This window comes from Pongo pygmaeus, chromosome 6 (assembly GCF_028885625.2).
Source record: "Pongo pygmaeus isolate AG05252 chromosome 6, NHGRI_mPonPyg2-v2.0_pri, whole genome shotgun sequence".
NCBI classification, from domain to species: Eukaryota; Metazoa; Chordata; class Mammalia; order Primates; family Hominidae; genus Pongo; species Pongo pygmaeus.
The window spans coordinates 30,851,755-30,869,174 of record NC_072379.2 but is presented as its reverse complement, the minus strand read 5'-3'; the positions used below and the strand labels follow the sequence as shown (position 1 = coordinate 30,869,174).

The 17,420-nt window shown below is 51.0% G+C and overlaps 2 protein-coding genes and 2 pseudogenes across 2 annotated transcripts; 1 reads left to right on the top strand and 3 right to left on the bottom strand.

Annotated features, from left to right (window-relative positions):
* Positions 1 to 953: 953 nt before the first annotated feature.
* Positions 954 to 2,823, top strand: LOC129041506 (protein capicua homolog; annotated as a pseudogene).
* Positions 2,824 to 4,995: 2,172 nt separating this feature from the next.
* Positions 4,996 to 5,814, bottom strand: LOC129041505 (putative uncharacterized protein FLJ44672). The gene is made up of 2 exons (XM_063668468.1): positions 5,752 to 5,814; positions 4,996 to 5,643 (listed from the first exon to the last, which is right to left on the bottom strand). Exons 1-2 carry the CDS (start codon positions 5,812 to 5,814, stop codon positions 4,996 to 4,998), a joined length of 711 nt encoding a protein of 236 aa, XP_063524538.1.
* On the bottom strand, positions 5,642 to 7,054 carry LOC129040458 (putative uncharacterized protein FLJ46235). Its single transcript, XM_054495027.2, has one exon. The coding sequence runs from the start codon at positions 6,731 to 6,733 to the stop codon at positions 5,915 to 5,917; it is 819 nt and encodes a 272-aa protein (XP_054351002.1). The 5' UTR covers positions 6,734 to 7,054; the 3' UTR covers positions 5,642 to 5,914.
* Positions 7,008 to 10,141, bottom strand: LOC129041504 (putative uncharacterized protein FLJ44672; annotated as a pseudogene).
* Positions 10,142 to 17,420: the final 7,279 nt, after the last annotated feature.

Genomic DNA, 17,420 nt, shown 5'->3' with positions numbered 1-17,420 from the left:
AACCAAATATATATAATCACAATATAATCAAATAGTCAAAAGTCAAATAGTCAAAAGTCAAAATGTTGAAGAGGCAAGAGAAAAGTGGCATGACACCAACAAGAGAATCTTCATTAAACTATCAGCAGATTTCTCAGAAGAAACTTTGCAGGTCAGGAGAGAATTGAAGAATATATTCAAAGTGCTGAAAGAAAACAACTGCCAGCAACTAATACTATATTTGACAAAGCTATCCTTCAGAAAGAAAGAATAAATAACATGTTCCCTAGACAAACAAAGCTGAGGGAATTCAGGACCACTAGGTCTACTTTAAAAGAAATGCTTAACGGAGTTTTTCAAGTAAAAATGAAAGAAAGTAGCTGGGTGTGGTGGCTCATGCCTGTAATCCCAGCATTTTGAGAGGCCGAGGAGGGGGAATCACTTGAGGTCAGGAGGTCAAGACCAGCCAGGCCAACAGGGCAAAAACCCACGCCTTCTAAAAATACAAAAAATTAGCCAGGTGTGGTGGCAGGTGCCTGTAATCCCAACTACTCAGGGGGCTGAGGCAGGAGAATCAATTAAACCATGAGGCGGAGGTTGCAGTGAGCCGAGATCACACCACTGCCCTGCAGCCTGGGCGACACAGCAACACTCTGTCTCAAAAAGAAAGAAAAGGAATGCTAATTAATCACATGAAAGCATAAGAAAATATATAATATTCAGCAGTAAAGGTGCATATGCTTGGGAGGCTGAGGCTGGAGAATTGCTTGAACCCAGGAAGTGGAGGATTCAGTGAGCTGAGATCGCACCACTGCACTCCAGCCTGCCAAACTGCATCTCAAAAAAAAAAAACAAAAAAACAAAAAAAAACTTGAGGCCTGGCCTCGTGCTCCCCTCCCATCCCCCCTTCCGTGGGTCCAAGCTGACTTGGCTGAGGAGGTGTGAGCCCCTGCCAGGAACCCCCTGCCCAGACCATGTACTTGGCCCACAGGCCCCTGATGTCTGCGTCCAGCGAGGCCTCCGGTGGCATTGGCATGTTTGTGTGGAGGAACGTGGAACCTTGCTCTGTGGCCGTGTTCTCCTGGTACTCCGTCCCCTTCCTGACCCCTCCCTGCAGCCGCGTGAGGCCCAGCAACCTGCCAGTCACTCAGTGGCCTCCAACTAGAGCAAAGAACCTGCCAAGTCAGCAGCTGTTTCTCCCGAGTGTCCACCAGGTGGGACAGGGAGTGTTGACCCTGGGCGGCCCCCTGGGGCCACCTGCCCTGAAAGCCCAGGGCCCAGAACCCCACACACTTTGGGGTGGTGGAACCTGGTAAAAGCCCACCTCCCACCATGGAGGAGGAGCCCTGGGCCCCTCAGGGGAGTCCTGCTGGATAGTGAGACAGAGAATGACCACGATGATGCTTTCCTCTCCATCATGTCTCCTGACACCCAGTTGCCTCTACCACTCAGATGATGTCAGGCCCAGTCCCTCAGTGCCCTGCACAAGGAACAGGACTCATCTTCTGAGAAGGATGGACGCAGCCCCAACAAATGGGACAAGGACCACATCCGGTGGCCCGTGAGTGGCAGTCATGATCTTCAGCAAGCGGCACCAGGCCCTGGCAGGGCGCACCAGGGTCACCCCAACCAGGATAACCGGACCGTCAGCCAGATCCTGAGCAAGCGGTGGTACACCCTGGGGCCCAATGAGACGCAGAAGTACCACGACCTGGCCTTCCAGGTGAAGGTGGCCCACTTGCAACAAGGACCGAAAGAAGTCCAGCTCAGAGGCCAAGCCCACAAGCCAGGGGCTAGCAGAAGCGTACAAGCGCTCGTGGGAGCAGAGCCTATCAGAGACGGGCACTGCCACTGCCCCTGGGGTGTCCTCTGAACTCCTGTCAGTTGCAGCCCAGATACTCCAGAGTTCGGATACCAAGGAGCAGCTTCTGTGGGGCAGAACGGCTGCACACAGTCAGGGAACCTGGCTCAGCCTGGCCCAAGCCTTCTCCCACAGGGGGGTACACAGCCTGGACGGCAGGGAAATAGACCGTCAGGCACTACAGGAACTGACACAGGTGGTGTCTGGCACTGCATCATACTCTGGCCCAAAGCCTTCTACTCAGTATGGAGCTGCAGGCCACTTTGCAGCCCCTGGTGAGGGAAGTGACCAGTGGGCAGCCCTGCTGCTGCCCACCTGAGCCGCTCATTCCCAGCACATGGCCAGTGAGGACATAGCAAGTGACGAGGGGCACATGGTCATCCATGAGGAGGGGGTGATGATGTCATTGCTGATGACGGCTTTAGCACCACTGACACTGATCTCAAGTTCAAGGAGTGGGTGACCGACTGAGAGTGGGGACAGCTCTGGGGAGGAGCCAGAGGGCAACAAGGGCTTTGGTGGGAAGGTATCTGCATCTGTCATTCCTTCCTCCTTTACTCTTGCCGCCCCTTGCTGGATCCTGAGCCCCCAGAGTCCCCCGATCCACCTGCAGTTTTTGGCGAAGTCTATGGTCCCACCCCATCCTCCTCCTACACATACTCGGATGCTTCCTCCTCAACCTTGGCACCCACCTCCTTCTTACTGGGCCCAGGAGCCTTCAAAGCCCAGAAGTCTGGTCAGGGCAGCAGAGCGGGCCCCCTATGGCCCCTACCCCTGAGGATAGGGGCTCAGGCACGCCTTCCAAGGCGACCTGTTTCCTCCCAATGAATCCTGCCACCTTCTGGTGCAAGAGACCTGAAAGTGTGGGCAACCTGGAGCTACCAGGCCCCTCAGTCATCGCGGTCCCTCCCAACACTAAGGCTTTCCTAGGCAGGAGCTGGGCTGAGCCACCCGGGGGGCAGAGCCTGAAGAGGAGAAACTGACTGGGCTTTGGGGGTCAGGGCAGAGGGAACCCCACGGACATGGATCCCGCACTGGAGGACCCCACCATGCCCAAATGCAAGAAGAGAAGATGCTCCAGCTGCAGCCCAAAGCCCAACACCCCCAAGTGTGCCATGTGTGATGGGGACAGCTTCCCCTTTGCCTGTACAGGTGGAGAAGCCGAGGACGGGCTCAGGGAACCGGAGACCGAGAAGGCGCTGTCCTCTTCACTGCACGCGCCCTGGACCAGTGCCGGCCCTGATCATGCAGCTCTTCCAGGCCCACTGCTTCTTCCTGTCCACTAGGCCACAGACGCCCTCCATGCCCACTATGTACACGTCTTCCCCTCCAAGGTTTGTTCTGCCCCTGCCCTGACTCCCAGCCCTGCACAGGTCCTGACCCCACCTCACCTGGCTCAGACTCTGACGCTGCCCTGGCTGCCCCACCACTGCCTCTGCCCGAGAGTCACGTGAGGCTGAGAGTAGGGGCACAGGCAGCAGTGGTGCCAGTTGTGGGGCGGTCCAGTGGGAGGAGCCTCAGCCTTGCGGGCTGCTCCGTGGGACTGATGACTGCATGATCTTCTGGGCACCTCACAGATCTTCAACTGCAGGTGAAACGGATGCTGGTGATGGGTGCAGGGCCGCTGGGAGCCGCTGCATGGGTCCCAGAGGCTGGACTGGGGCAGATGCCAACTGAAGCTGCTGGGGCAGCATGGGCAGGATGTTCTGCACACAAACCTTGGAGAAGAAGATGTGTGCATAGCGGGTCCACTGCTGCTGCCCCTGCCCTGACTCCCAGCCCTGCCTGACCCCACCTCACCCTGCTCAGGCTCTGGCGCAACCCTGGCTGCCCTGCCACTGCCTCTGCCCCAGAGTTGGGGCCTCGACAGCCTGGCTGGAAGGGGACACCCTAGCCCTGCCTCAACACCTGGGTCCCTCCATAACTACCACAGGCAGGTGGGCGACCCCAAAGAGGATCCCAGGACTCACAGTACCCCCTGAGAACATGGACTGTATGTGGGGGTAGCAATGGAGGGCAGGATGGTTATCTTCTCCCGGGTAAAGCCATTTAATCCTTTCAGTTTGGGACAGAATAAGGCCTGCTTCTCTTTTTATTTTTTATTTTTTGAGACGGAGTCTTGCTCTGTCGCCCAGGCTGGAGTGCAGTGGTGCGATCTTGGCTCACTGCAACCTCTTCCTGCTGGGTTCACGCCATTCTTCTGCCTCAGCCTTCCGGGTAGCTGGGATTACAGGTGCACACTACCACGTCCGGATAATTTTTGTATTTTTAGTACAGACGGGGCTTCACCATCTTGGCCAGGCTGATTTTGATCTCCTGACATCGTGATCCGCCTGCCTCCACCTCCCAAAGTGCTGGGATTACAGGCGTGAGCCACCACGCCTGGCCAAGGCCTGCTCCTCTTATATATACCCCCTACCCCTGCAGCTGTGCCGGGGGAAAGCTGGGCAGTTTCCCTCCTCCGAGCCCCTGTACATACCATGAAGTGTGGGACCTTCAGAGCTTTTCACTTTTTGGAAAATAGCTCCCGCTGGGGCTACAAGATGGAGTGTGAAGACGGCCTTGGGCCACAGGGAGGTGCCTGTGGAATAGGGGGAGTTCATGCACCCCTTCTTTCCCCAGAGGTGCTGGACTCAGGTGAGTATGGGGGTGGGGACTCCTGCACTTCGACACAGGCAGCGGGAGGGTTTTCTCCCCATTCCCTCTGCACTCCCAACTTGAGTTGTACTTTCTAAGACAGTGATTCACCCTGCCTTTGCCCCCTTCCCCAGAACAAAACACGTTGATCATGGGCAATATTTCTTATTGTGTCAAAAAGTTGCCATGACCGTCATTTAACCTGTTTAACACCAAATAATAAGGAAAATAAAATAAAAAATTCGGGCTTGGTGCAGAAACTCACTCCAAATAAATTACTTACCAAAATATTTATATAATGGTGAAAATATTCCAAAATTCCATATTTTGGGATTTATACACAAAACATAAAAAAAATTAGAGGCCAAGAGGCTGCCGGAAGGGAAAAACGGGGCCTGGAAAGGCCGTTGTGAGGAATGAGCTGGGCCTAAAGAGGCCACTGGCAGGCGGGAGCTGGGCCTGCCGAAGCGGCCGAAAGGCAGGAGCTTTGGACTGGGGAGGCCACAGTGAGGCGAGAGCTAGCTGGGTGTGGAGAGTCCGCTGTGAGGCCGAGGCCGGGCCCGTGCAGGCCTTTGGGAGGCAGGAGGCTGGGCCTGCAAAGGCCGACTGGAGGTCAAGTTCTGGGCCTGAAGAGGCCACCGAAAGTCAAAAGCAGGGCCAGGGAAGGCCGCTGAGAGCCATGAGCTGGGCTGGGCCGAAAGAGGCCACTGGGAGGCAGGAGGAGCTGGGCCTGGAGAGGCTGACTTGAGGAAGTTTTGCACCTGGAGAGGCCGCCAAGAGGACGGAGCTGGGCCCGGGAGGCTGACTTGCAGCTCTTCCAGGCCCACTTCCAGGCTAACTTGAGGACGACTTGGGCCGGCAGAGGCCGCCGGGAGGCTGGAGCTGGCCCTGAGAGACCGACTCAAGGGCAGTCTGGGCCTGCAGAGGCCGCCAGGAGGAAGAGCTGGGCCTGGAGAGGCTGACTGGAGGAAGTCCAGGGCCTGGAGCGGATGCAAAGGAGCAAATGCTAGGCCGCGAAACGCTGCCGTGATGTCCCAGCTTGGCCTCCGGGAGGCAGGAGCTGGGCCTGCGGAGGCCACCCAGAGGCGGGAGCCTGGCCCGAGGAGGCCACGGCGCCAGGCAAGAGGTGGGCCTGGAGGGCCCACTGTGAGGTAGAGGCCAGGCCTCTAGAGGCTGACGGGAGGCAGGAGCTGGCCCCGGAGGGGCCCTCGCTGAGGACACGTTGCGCCTGGAGAGGCCACCGGGAGGCCGGAGCTGGGCCTGGAGAGGCCGACTTCAGGACGATTTGGGCCTGCAGAGGCCGCCGGGAGGCCCAAGCTGGGCCTAGAGGAGCCCATGGACCGGAGGCCGTTTGGGGCCTGGAGACGCCGTCGGAGGGCAGGAGCTGAGCCTGGAGAGGCCACCGTGAGGCCTGAGCTGGGCCTGGGGAGCTTGGCTTCAGGAAGTTGTGGGCCTACCAGGGCCGCTGGGAGCTGGGCGGGAGCTGAGTCCAAAGAGGTTGTTGGGAGGCCGGAATCTGGCCTGGAGATGCAGCCGGGAGGAAGAGCTGGGCCCGGAGAAGATGCCGGGAGGCTGCAAGTGGGTCTGGAGAGGCCAACTTGAGGAGGTTCCGGGCCCAGAGAGGCCACCGGAAGGGAAAAACAGCCTGGAAAGGCCATTGTGAGGAATGAGCCCCATGGGCCTGAAGAGGCCACTGGCAGGTGGGAGCTGGGCCTGCCGAAGTGGCCGAGAGGCAGGAGCTTTGGACTGGGGAGGCGGCAGTGAGGCGAGAGCTAGCTGGGCGTGGAGAGTCCACTGTGAGGCAGAGGCTGGGCCTGTGCAGGCCTTCGGGAGGCAGGAGGCCGGGCCTGGAGAGGCCGACTGGAGGTCAAATTCGGGCCTGCAGAGGCCGCCGAAAGTCAAAAGCGGGGCCTGGGAAGGACGCCGGGAGGCATGAGCTGGGCTGGGCTGAAAGAGGCCACTGGGAGGCAGGAGGAGCTGGGCCTGGAGAGGCTGACTCGAGGAACTTTTGCACCCGGAGAGGCCGCCGAGAGGCCGGAGCTGGGCCTGGGGAGGCCGACTTGAGGACGACTTGGGCCTGCAGAGGCTGCCGGGAGGCAGGAGCTGACCCTGGACAGGCCGACTTGACAACAGTCTGGGCCTGCAGAGGCCGCCGGGAGGAAGAGCTGGGCCTGGAGAGGCCCACTTGAGGAAGTTCTGGGTCTGGAGATGCTGCCAAAAGGCAAAAGCTGGGCCAGAATGGCCACTGTGAGGCATAAGCTTGCCCTAGAGAGGCCATTGAGGTAGGAGTGGGGCCTGTAGAGGCTGCTGAAAGGCAGGAGCTTGGCCTAGGGGGTTGCGGTGAGGCACATGCTGGGCCGGGAAAATCTGCTGTGAGGCAGAGGTTGAACCTGTAGAGGCTGACGGAAGGCACGAGTTGGGCCTGGAATGGCAGAATTGAGAAAGTTCTCAGTCTAGAGAAGCTGCTGGGATGCAGGAGCTGGGCCCGGAGAGGCCACCAAGGCATGAGCTGTGCCTAAAGAGGCCAATGTTAGGCAGGAGCTGTGCCTGGAGAGGCCGACTTGAGGAAGTTTCAGGCATGGACAGCCTGTCGGGGGGCAGGAGCTGGGCCTGGAGAGGCCACCGTGAGGCATGAGCTGGGCCTAATGAGATTAGTGTGAGGCAGGATCTGGGCCTGTTGAGGCTGCTGGGAGGCAGGTAGGACCTTGTTTGGGGAAGGCCTCTGTGAGGCAAAAGCTGGGCCTGGAGAGGCCATTGTCACGCAGGAGCTGGGCCTGTCCAGGCCATTGGGAGGCAGAAGGTGGGCCTGGAAAGCTTGACTTGAGGCAGTTTTGGGCCTACAAAGGCCACTAGGAGCTGGGCAGGAGCTGAGCCAAAAGAGGTTGTTCTGAGGCAGGAGTTGGACCTCCAGGCACAGTCAGAAGAAAGAGCACGGCCTGTAGAGGCCACCTGGGGGCAGCAGCTGGGCCTGGAGACACCAACGAAAGGCAGGAGCTGGGCCTTGAGAGGCCGACTTGTGGACATTTTGGCCCTGGATTTTGTGGCCTGGACTTGAGGACATTTGGGCCTCCTGCAAAGAGGCAGGAGCTGGGACTAAAGAGGCCGTTGTAAGGCAGGAGCTGGGCCTGTACAGGCTGCCGGGAGTCAGAAGATGGGCCTCAAGAGGCCACTGTAAAACAGGAGCTGGGTCTTGGAAGGCGGCCGTGAGGCAAAAGCTGGCCCTTGGGAGGCCAATGAATGGCAGGAGCTGGGCCTGGTGAGGTCAACTTGAGAAAGTTCAGGGCCTGGAGAGAAGGCTGGGAGGCAGGAGCTGGGTCTAAAGAGGCCATTGTAACGATGGAGCTGTGCCTGTGGAGGCTGTTGTGAGGCAGTAGCCTCATCTGCGGAGACTGCCGTGAGGTAGGGTATGGGCCTAAATAGGCCACTGTGAGTCATGAGCTTGGTCTGTAGAGGCTGACTGGAGAAAGTTCTGGGCCTGGAGAGGCTGCCGGGAGGTAGGAGCTGGGCCAAAAGATTTAAGCACATTACATTTATTAGGCACTTTATTTCTATTATTACACTGTAATATATAATAAAATAATTATAGAACTCACCATAATGTAGAATCAGTGGGCGTGTTAAGCTTGTTTTCCTGCAACTAGATGGTCCCACCTGAGCGTGATGGGAGAAAGTGACAGATCAATAGGTATTAGATTCTCATAAGAACAGCGCAACCTAGATCCCTCACATGCACGGTTCACAACAGGGTGCGTTCTCCTATGAGAATCTAATGCTGCTGCTGATCTGAGAAGGTGGAGCTCAGGTGGGAATGTGAGCAAAGGGGAGTGGCTGTAAATACAGACAAAGCTTCCCTCACTCCCTCACTCGACACCACTCACCTCCTGCTGTGTGGCTCCTTACGGCTCCATGGCTCAGGGGTTGGGGACCCCTGCTCAAGTGCATCCAAAACGACCCTTCCCACACCAGTCTTCACAGTGGTCAAGTGCAGCAACCACTTAGCTCCCAAGGCATGTGCCTCAGCTGGCATTTCATCACAATCAACAGTAAGTGGTAGCTTGAGTTATTGTGAGGTCACTTCCTGGAAATCACCAGCATCCCATTTCCCACTGGCAAAGAGCTCAGCACTACCCCCCTGGGAAACCAAACCTATGCCCAAATCCCATCTGTGTGGGTTTATCTCCTGGGACCCTTCCTAGCATATTAGTCAGAGTCCAATCAGGAAGCATAAACCACTCAAAAGTTTAAAGTGGTAAAATTTAATACAGAGAATTATTCATTATAACAGGTGAACAGCATAATGAGAGATTGGCTAGCACAAAGTAAAGAGAACTCTAGAGAATATAGGACTAGCCCAGGCCAGGCATGGTGGCTCATGCCTGAAATTCCAGCAATTTGAGAAGCTAATGCAGGAGGATTGCTTAAGGCCAGGAGCTAGAGAGCGGTCTAGACAACACAGTGAGACCCTGTCTCTATCCAAAAAAAGAAAAAAATTAGCTGGGAGTGGTGGTGCACACTTGTAGTCCCAGCTACTCGGAATGCTGAAGTTTAAGCCTGGGAGGTCAAGGCTGCAGTGAGGCATGATTATGCCACTACAGTCCAGCCTGCTGACAGAGCAAGACCCTGTCTCAAAGAACAAAACAACAACCACCATTTACAGACAGAAAAGAAATAGAGCTAATAAGCTAAGGAAAGATGTTGAAATGTGACAAGTAAAGTAATATGAGGTCTTTTATCTATTTAAAATAATCAAACAAAAAATGACTTACTAAATTATAATACCCTGTGCTGGCAAAGGTGCAGTGAAATGGGCACTTTCTTATACTATGAGGGGTGTTTAAATTGTGTATAAGCCTTCCAGGGTAAAGCCTGTCAATTTTTTAAAATAGAGACAGGGTCTCACCATACTGCCATACTGCCTCCTCCAACTCTTGGCCTCAAGCAATCCTCCTGTCTTAGCCTCCCAAAGTGCTAAGATTATAGCTGGGAGGCACCCAAAACCTTGTCAATTTACATCAAGGGTAATGAGAATGTCCATTCACCATGACTCACAGTAATCTTACTTCTGGGGAGACAATTCAATCTAAACAAAAGTTCATCTGTACAAACACAGTAAAAATCTGGGAGTAACTGAAGAGAGAGTTGGTAAGTGAAATAAGAAACAGTTATAAGAAATTAAACTATGGTATTAATAGGCACCTGGTAAAAGGTCAGTTGATGTTAGCTGCTACTTTTTTGTTGTTTTGAGACAGGGTCTCACTCTGTCACCCAGGCTGGAGTGCAGAGGCCTGATCATGACTCACTGCAGTCTCAGCCTCCCTGGGCTCAAGTGATCCTCCCACCTCAGCCTCCCAAGTAGCTGGGACTACAGGAACATGCCACCACACTAGGCTAATTCATGTATTTTTCTGTAGGGATGGTGACTCCCTTTGTTTCCAAGGCCTATCGCAAACTCTTGGCCTCAAGCCATCCTCCTGCCTCAGCCTCCCAAAGTGTTGTGATTACCAGTGTGAGCCACCACACCTGGCCAGCTGCTAGTTTTATCAATATTATTATCATTCCACTCAATTAAAAATTATTATTTTCAAGGCTATGCAACAGTATGTATCCTACAGCATAATTGTAAAAACATATACAGTCGTCCCTCAGTATACAGAATTCGTTCCAGCCCCCCATCTCTGCATATACCAAAATCCATGCTTACTCATGTTTCGCTGTCACCCCTCTGGAATCCACGTATAGGAAAATTCCAAATATTAGCTGGGCATAGTGGCAAGCACCTATAGTCTCAGCCACGTGGGAGGTTGAGATGGGAGGATCGCTTCAGCCTGGAAGGTTGAGGCTGCAGTCAGCTGTGATAGCACTACTACACTCCAGCCTTGGACAACAGAGGGAGACCCTGTCTCAGAAAAAAAACAAAATAAAACAGGTTAGAAATTGTAATGAGGTCTGTTGGGCAAAATTCCATATAAGCAAAGTATAAATTAATAAAGCAAATGGTGATAAATTAGTACGATTGACTTTCTGGAGTTTCTGACAATAAAAGTAAGAAAAATGCAAAACACAAAGACAGAGGGTAAAAAGAGAAATTAGGAAAGCATTCTACATGTTTAACAGGAAGACACTGGCCATGTTCGTGCAGCAGCAGTATGACATACCTTGGAGATAAGTTAACAGATGAGGAAGTTGATAAAAATCATCAGAGAAGCAAAATACTGGTTGCGACACTCAAGTAAACCACGAAATTTTCATAACTTATGTCAGCAAAATGGGAATATTGTACGGTGTGTGTTGAAGCTCCTATACAACATTGTTTATCTGCCTTTTGTTTGTAAGGAATGTATATACTAAAAGTTCTTCTTGCTGTCAAAAGAATATGTGTGAATAAGTCATTTTAACTTATTCTTCTGTTTTTCTTTTATCTTCCTGCCATCATCCCACAGCCTTACTTTAGAAATTTTTTTTTTAGAAAATTGAACAGGTGCTCCTTGTGGTGGCACATACCTCTAGGATGGGAGGCAGGGGTGGAAGGGTCACTTGAGGCCATGAGTTTGACACCAGCCTGGCCAACAAAGTGAGACCCCATGTCTACAAAACAATTTAAAAATTAGCCAAGTATCGTCATGTATACCTACAGTCCCAGCTACTCAGGAGGCTCAGGTAGGAGGATCCTTAGCCCAGGAGTTCAAGGCTGCAGCGAGCTGTGACAGCACTACTGTACTCAAGCCTGGGTGACAGGGTGAGACCCCATCTCCTAAAATAAAAAACAAAGAAAAAAAATAGTTCAAGTAGCAAGTAGTATGTGGCTTACTCTGAATATTTCTAAACTAGAAATTCTCAATCTTTTGGGGTCTAACATCCCTTTACATTTTTTAACTTTATTGAAGATCTCTAAGACTATTTCTTTCTGTAGATAATTATATTAAAACTAGAAAATAAGACACAAGTTTTTAAATATTATTCATCACATATTAAAGCCATTACATGTTGATATAGTACAAGACTTTAAAAATATTTAATATTCATTACATATTAATAATAAAACCATTACATGTTGATATAATACTTTTTTTTTTTTCTTTGAGACAAAGTCTTGTTCTTTTGCCCAGGCTGGAGTGAAGTGGTGCAATCTCAGCTCATTGCAACCTCCGCCCGGCAGGTTCAAGCGATTCTCCTACCTCAGCCTCCCAAGTAGCTGGGATTACAGGGGCCCATTACCATGTCCAGCTAATTACTGTATTTTCTTAGTAGAGAAGGAGTTTCGCCATGTTGGCAAGGCTGGTCTTGAACTCTTGACCTCAGGTGATCCACCCGCCTGGGTCTCCCTAAGTGCTCGGATTACAGGTGAGAGCCACCGCGCCCACCGCGATTAATATATGTTTTAAAACACTGATTAGTCAGGCAACAACACTGGGCAGGGGTCTCCTCATTCCCAGCGATGCAAACCCCACTGCACGGCTGAGGGGTTGCAAGGGCTGCAGAGCCAAAAGGCTCTGACTTGAGATTTCATTATTTTACTTGTATTTTTATTTGTATTGTGAGACAGGTCCTGCTCTGTCACCCAGACTGGAGTGCAGCTGTGCACTTACAGCTCACTGCAGCCTCGACCTCCTGGGCTCAAGCCATTTTCCTGCCTCAGCTCCCCAGTAGCTACTAGTACAGTTGAGTGCCACCATACCTGGTTATTTTTTAAATTTTTTTGTAGAGTGAGGGGTCCTGCTATGTTGCCCAAGCTGGCCTCAAACTCCTGACCTCAAGAGATCTGCCCACTTCAGCCTCCTGAGCAGCTGAAACTATAAGTACACATCACCATGCCTAGCTACATTTATTTAATTTTGAAAAATATTTTTGTAAAGAGCAGATCTTGCTGTGTTGTCCAGGCTGGTCTTGAACACCTGCCCTTAAAAGATACTCCCACCTCTGCTTACCAAACAGCTGGGACTACAGGCATGAGCCACTGCAATGAGCCTGAAGAGATTTCTTTCATCTAGCATCCCATACTTGGTAGGATTGGGAAAGGCAGTAGTGTTCTTTAAAATTACTTAATAATTTCAGTAACAATCAAACTCAACCTTGACCCCTGCCTTCTCTCACACCCCATATCCAGTCTGTCAGGAAATCCTGTTGACTGTCTTCGACATGTACTGAAGATCCCCACCCAGCAACTCCCTGGCCTCCTCCCCTACTTCTCCCCTCTGACCATCTCTCACCACCACCATGACCCTGCTCAGGACCACCATCACCTCCCGCCTGGATGTTGCCAAAGCTTGGCCCCCATGCTTCTACCCACATCTTCCCATAGTCTTTCTCAACTCAGCAGCCAGAGAATGCTTTTAAATCAGGAGACAGATCATGTCGCCTCTCTGCGCAGAACCCTCCCGCAGTTCCCATCTGAGTCAGAGTAAAAGCCAAAGCCCCAGCAATAACCTCCTGGGGCTTATGTGATCTGTACTGATCCCCACCCAGCAACTCCCTGGCCCCCTCCCCTAATTCTCTCCCTCTCTCCGTCTGCTCCATGGGCCTCCTTCCAGAGCCTCAGACACACCTCAGACACTTTATTCTATTGTTTCTGCCTACAGTCCTCTTCCCTCAGCACCTTGGCCAGCTCCTTCCCCTCCTTCAAGTCTTTACTCAATTTTCACTTAGGAGGCCACCCCTGACCATTCTATTTAACATTGCCATCTGTCCCCATGCCCACCATGCTCATTTCTTCTTTCTTTACTTTCTTCTTTCTTTTTTTCAAGATCTCACTGTCACCAAGGCTGGAGTGCAGTGGCGCAATCACAGCTCACTGCAACCTCAAATTTCCAGGCTCAAGCGATCCTCCCACCTCAGCCTCCTGAGTAGTTGGGACTCCAGGTTCATGCCATCATGCCTGGCTAAATTTTTTAGTATTTTATTTTATTTTATTTTGAGACAGAGTTTCACTCTTCTTGCCCAGGCTGTAGTGTAATGGTGCGATCCTGGCTCACTGCAACCTCCACCTCCCAGATTCAAGTGATTCTCCTGCCTCAGCCTTCCAAGTAGCTGGGATTACAGGTGCGTGCCACCACGCCCAGCTAATTTTTGTATTTTTAGTAGAACCGGGGTTTCGCAATGTTGGCCAGGCTGGTCTCGAACTCCTGACCTCAAGTAATCTGCCTGCTTCGGCCTCCCAAAGTGCTGGAATTACAGGCGTGAGCCACCACGCCTGGCCAATTTTTTCATTTTTTGTAGAGACAAGGTCTTACTATGTTGCCCAGACTGGTCTTGAACTCCTGGCCTCAAGTGATCCTCCTGCCTAAATTCCTAAAGTGCTGGGATTACTGGCATGAGCCATCATGCCTGGCTTCATGTTCATTCCTTCTTGCTGCTGCAACATAGTTTGCAGTTTCCTACATTTAGTGGCTTAAAACACCACAAATCTACCATCTTACGGTTCTAGGGGCCAGAAACCCAAACTAGGTCTATTAAGGCTAAAGTCAAGGTGTCAGCAGGGCTGCATTCCTTCTGGAGACTCTAAAGTGTTCCCTTGGCTTTTCCAGCTTCTAGAAGCCACCCCCATTCCTTGGATCATGGCCCCTGACTCCATCTTCAAAGCCAGAAGTGAAGCATCTTCAAATCTCCCTCTCTTACCTCTGCTTTCATCACCACATCTCCTGCTCCAATTCTGAATCTCCTACTCTCTTTCTTTTATAAAGACCCTTGTGATTGCTGGGCATCGTGGCTCCCACCCAGAATTCCAACACTTTGGGAGGTCAAGGCAGGAGGAACACTTGAGGCCCAAAGTTTGAAACTAGCATGAACAACATAGTGAGACCCCCACCTCTAGAAAAAAATAAAAATAAATATTAGCCCAACATGGTGGTATGTGCCTGTAGTCCCAGCTACTTGAGAGGCTGAGGTGAGACAATCGATTTAGCCCAGGAGTTTGCGATCAGCCTGGACGACATAACTAAATCCCATCTCTACAAGGACGAGGTGGGAGGATCACTTGAGCCCAGGAATTTGCGACCAGCCTGGGCAACAAAAGAAGACCCCATCTGGCCAACACAGCCAACCTGGCCACCATGGTGAAACTCCGACTCTACAAAAATGAGCTGGGCATGGGTGACATGCATGTGTAGTCCTAGCTACTTGGGAGGCTGAGATGGGAGGACCGCTTGATCTCAGAAGGCCAAAGCTATAGTGAGCTATGATCACATCACTGCACTCCAACCTGGATGACACAGAGCTTCTAAAGCTCTTACAAAGACCTCAGTGATAGATGTGACAGGAACATCTTTGTTTTAATATTTGGTCTTGGTCCCAGGTTTCTAACACAAGAGCCTCTAAGAACTTTGGGATCTCCAGCATGGTAAGAATGCATTTGGGGATGTTGTTGAGATGACTGGGTGACTGCAAGCTCCTAAATTTCTTCAGGAGGAGGGCTGATTACCATGCAACCACATGGTAAGAGGCTTGGAACTTTCGGCCTCATGCACTGAACTCCAGGAGGAAGAGGGGCTGGAGACTGACTTAATCACCAACAGCCAAAGATTTTATCAATCATGCTTGCATAATAAAGTCTCCATCAACACCCTGAACGGGGTTTGCAGAGCTTTCAGGGTTGCTGGACACAGGAGATGCTGGGAGGGTCGCATGTTCAACAGAGGGCATAGGAGCTCTGTGCCCCTCCGAACTTAACTTGCCCTGGGTATCTTTCTTTTTTTTTGAGACAGGATCAGGCTCTTTTGTCCAAGCTAGAGTGCAGTGGCACAATCTCAGCTTACTGTAACCTAAGCCTCCCCAGTCCCCAGCTCAAGGCATCCTCTTATCTCAGCTTCCCTAGTAGTTGGAACTCTAGGTGCACAACATCACACCGGTTATTATTATTATTTTTTAATTTTTTATAGAGACAGGTTTTTACCATGTTGCCCAGGCTGGTCTCAAACTCCTGAGTTTAAGCGATCCTCCCACCTTGGCCTCCCAAAGTGCTGAGATTACAGGCATGAACCACTGCATCCAGCATGCACGTCTCTTTCATTGACTGTTTCTGAGATGTATCCTTCACAATGAACCAGTAATAGGAAATGAACTGGCCAGATGTGGTGGCTCACATCTGTAATCCCAGCACTTTCAGAGGCTGAGGTGGGAGGATCACTTGAGACCAGGAATTTGTGGCCAGCCTGGCCGACACAAGACCCCATCTATACAAAAAATAAAAGAAACTAGCCAGATGTTGTGGTGCAGGAATGTAGTCTCAGCTACTAGGGAGGCTGAGGTGGGAGAACCACTGGAGCCCAGACAATCAAGGCTGCAATGAGCTATGACTGCACCATTGCACACCAGCCTGGGCAACAAAATAAGACCCTCTCTCTCAGAAAAAAGAAAAATAAACTGTTTTCCTGAGTTCCGTAAACTGTTCTAGCAAATTATTAAACCCAAGAAGACAGTTATGGGAACCCCCGATTTGTAACAGGTTGGTCAAAAGTACAGGTGACAACTTAGGACTTGCCATTGGCATCTGAAGTCAGGATGGTCTCGTGGGACTGAGCCCCTAACTTGTGGGGTCTGTGCTAACTCCAGGTAGTGTCAGAATAAAGTCATGGGACACCCAGTTAATATCCAGAGCACTGAAGAATTTGGTGTAGAAACTCCATACATACATTCAGTCGGAAGTGTGTGAGTAGAGACAAACATGGGCTTTTCTGTCACCTGTCTACCTGCTTAACTTCATAAGAGAGGCAATACATGGTGCTCATGAACAAAGCAAACATTAAAGTCAGACCAGACCCAACATTTGACTCAGTCTTAATATCCAGGTGAGCTTGGGCAAATCATTCATTATTCCTAAAGCTTCATCACTCCATTCATAAAACGGGGATAACTGTGGCACCTACCTGTGATTCTGTGAGAATTAACGAAATATTATGCTTGGGGTTATTGTGATCATTATACCTATTCCAAACTATTTGACAAGGACAGTGATGGATGATGACATCAAAAAATCAGAAACTGCAATGAGCTCTCTCAGGCAAAATTCCATACAAGCAAATTACCGTCTCTACAAAGCATTCCTGCCACACTTAATTCACCATTCCCTGAACAAAATATGCCATCTTCGTTGCTCAGGTCTGTACAGTGCTTGTTTCCCTTCCCGGGCAGTTTGCTCCATCCCATCCCAGCCCATTCCCCATCCCTGCACCTCCCCCTTCCCTCCCCACTCTCATACAACTCTTCCTCATCTTTCAGGACTTGGCTTCAATGTCACCTTAACTGGAAGCTTCTCTCACTCTCCAGAAGAGCTTCCCATTGCACTTGATGCATGCACTATTATTTGATTATTTTTGAGTTATAGTCCCAATCTTTTTGTACCTGAATAACATGTTGCCCAGTCAGTCTCTCTTCCTGGATTCAGAAGTCTTTCATGGTAGACCCAGCTGGAAGTGACAAAAAGACATCTTTCGACATAAAGGGATGACACACACAGACATAAGTTCTTAAACATCTTAAATGTTATGTGAAAATTAAACAGAATTCAAAGACTTGTGGGGAACACTTAGGAGGGAAAGTTACTGGGAATGTCATACAGGGTTAATTTGCATTTTATTTTATTTTTTGAAACAGTCTCATTCTGTCACCTAGGCTGGAGTGCAGTGGTGCAATCAGGCTCACTGCAGCCTTGACCACCTGGGCTCAAGTAATCTCACTTAATTTTTATTTGGTTTAAGAAAGTCTTGGTTGAGGGTGGTGGCTTATGCCTGCAATCTCAGCACTTTGGGAGGCTGAGAGAGGTATATTACTTGAGGCCAGGAGTTTGAGATCAGCCTGGGCAATATATTAAGACCCTGCCTCTACCAACAAACAGAGAGAATGTGTGGAAGACAATTTTTCCACAGACTGGGAGTGAGGGAATAATTTCAGGATGATTCAAGTGCATTACATATATTGTGCACTTTATTTCTATTATTACTACATAGTAATA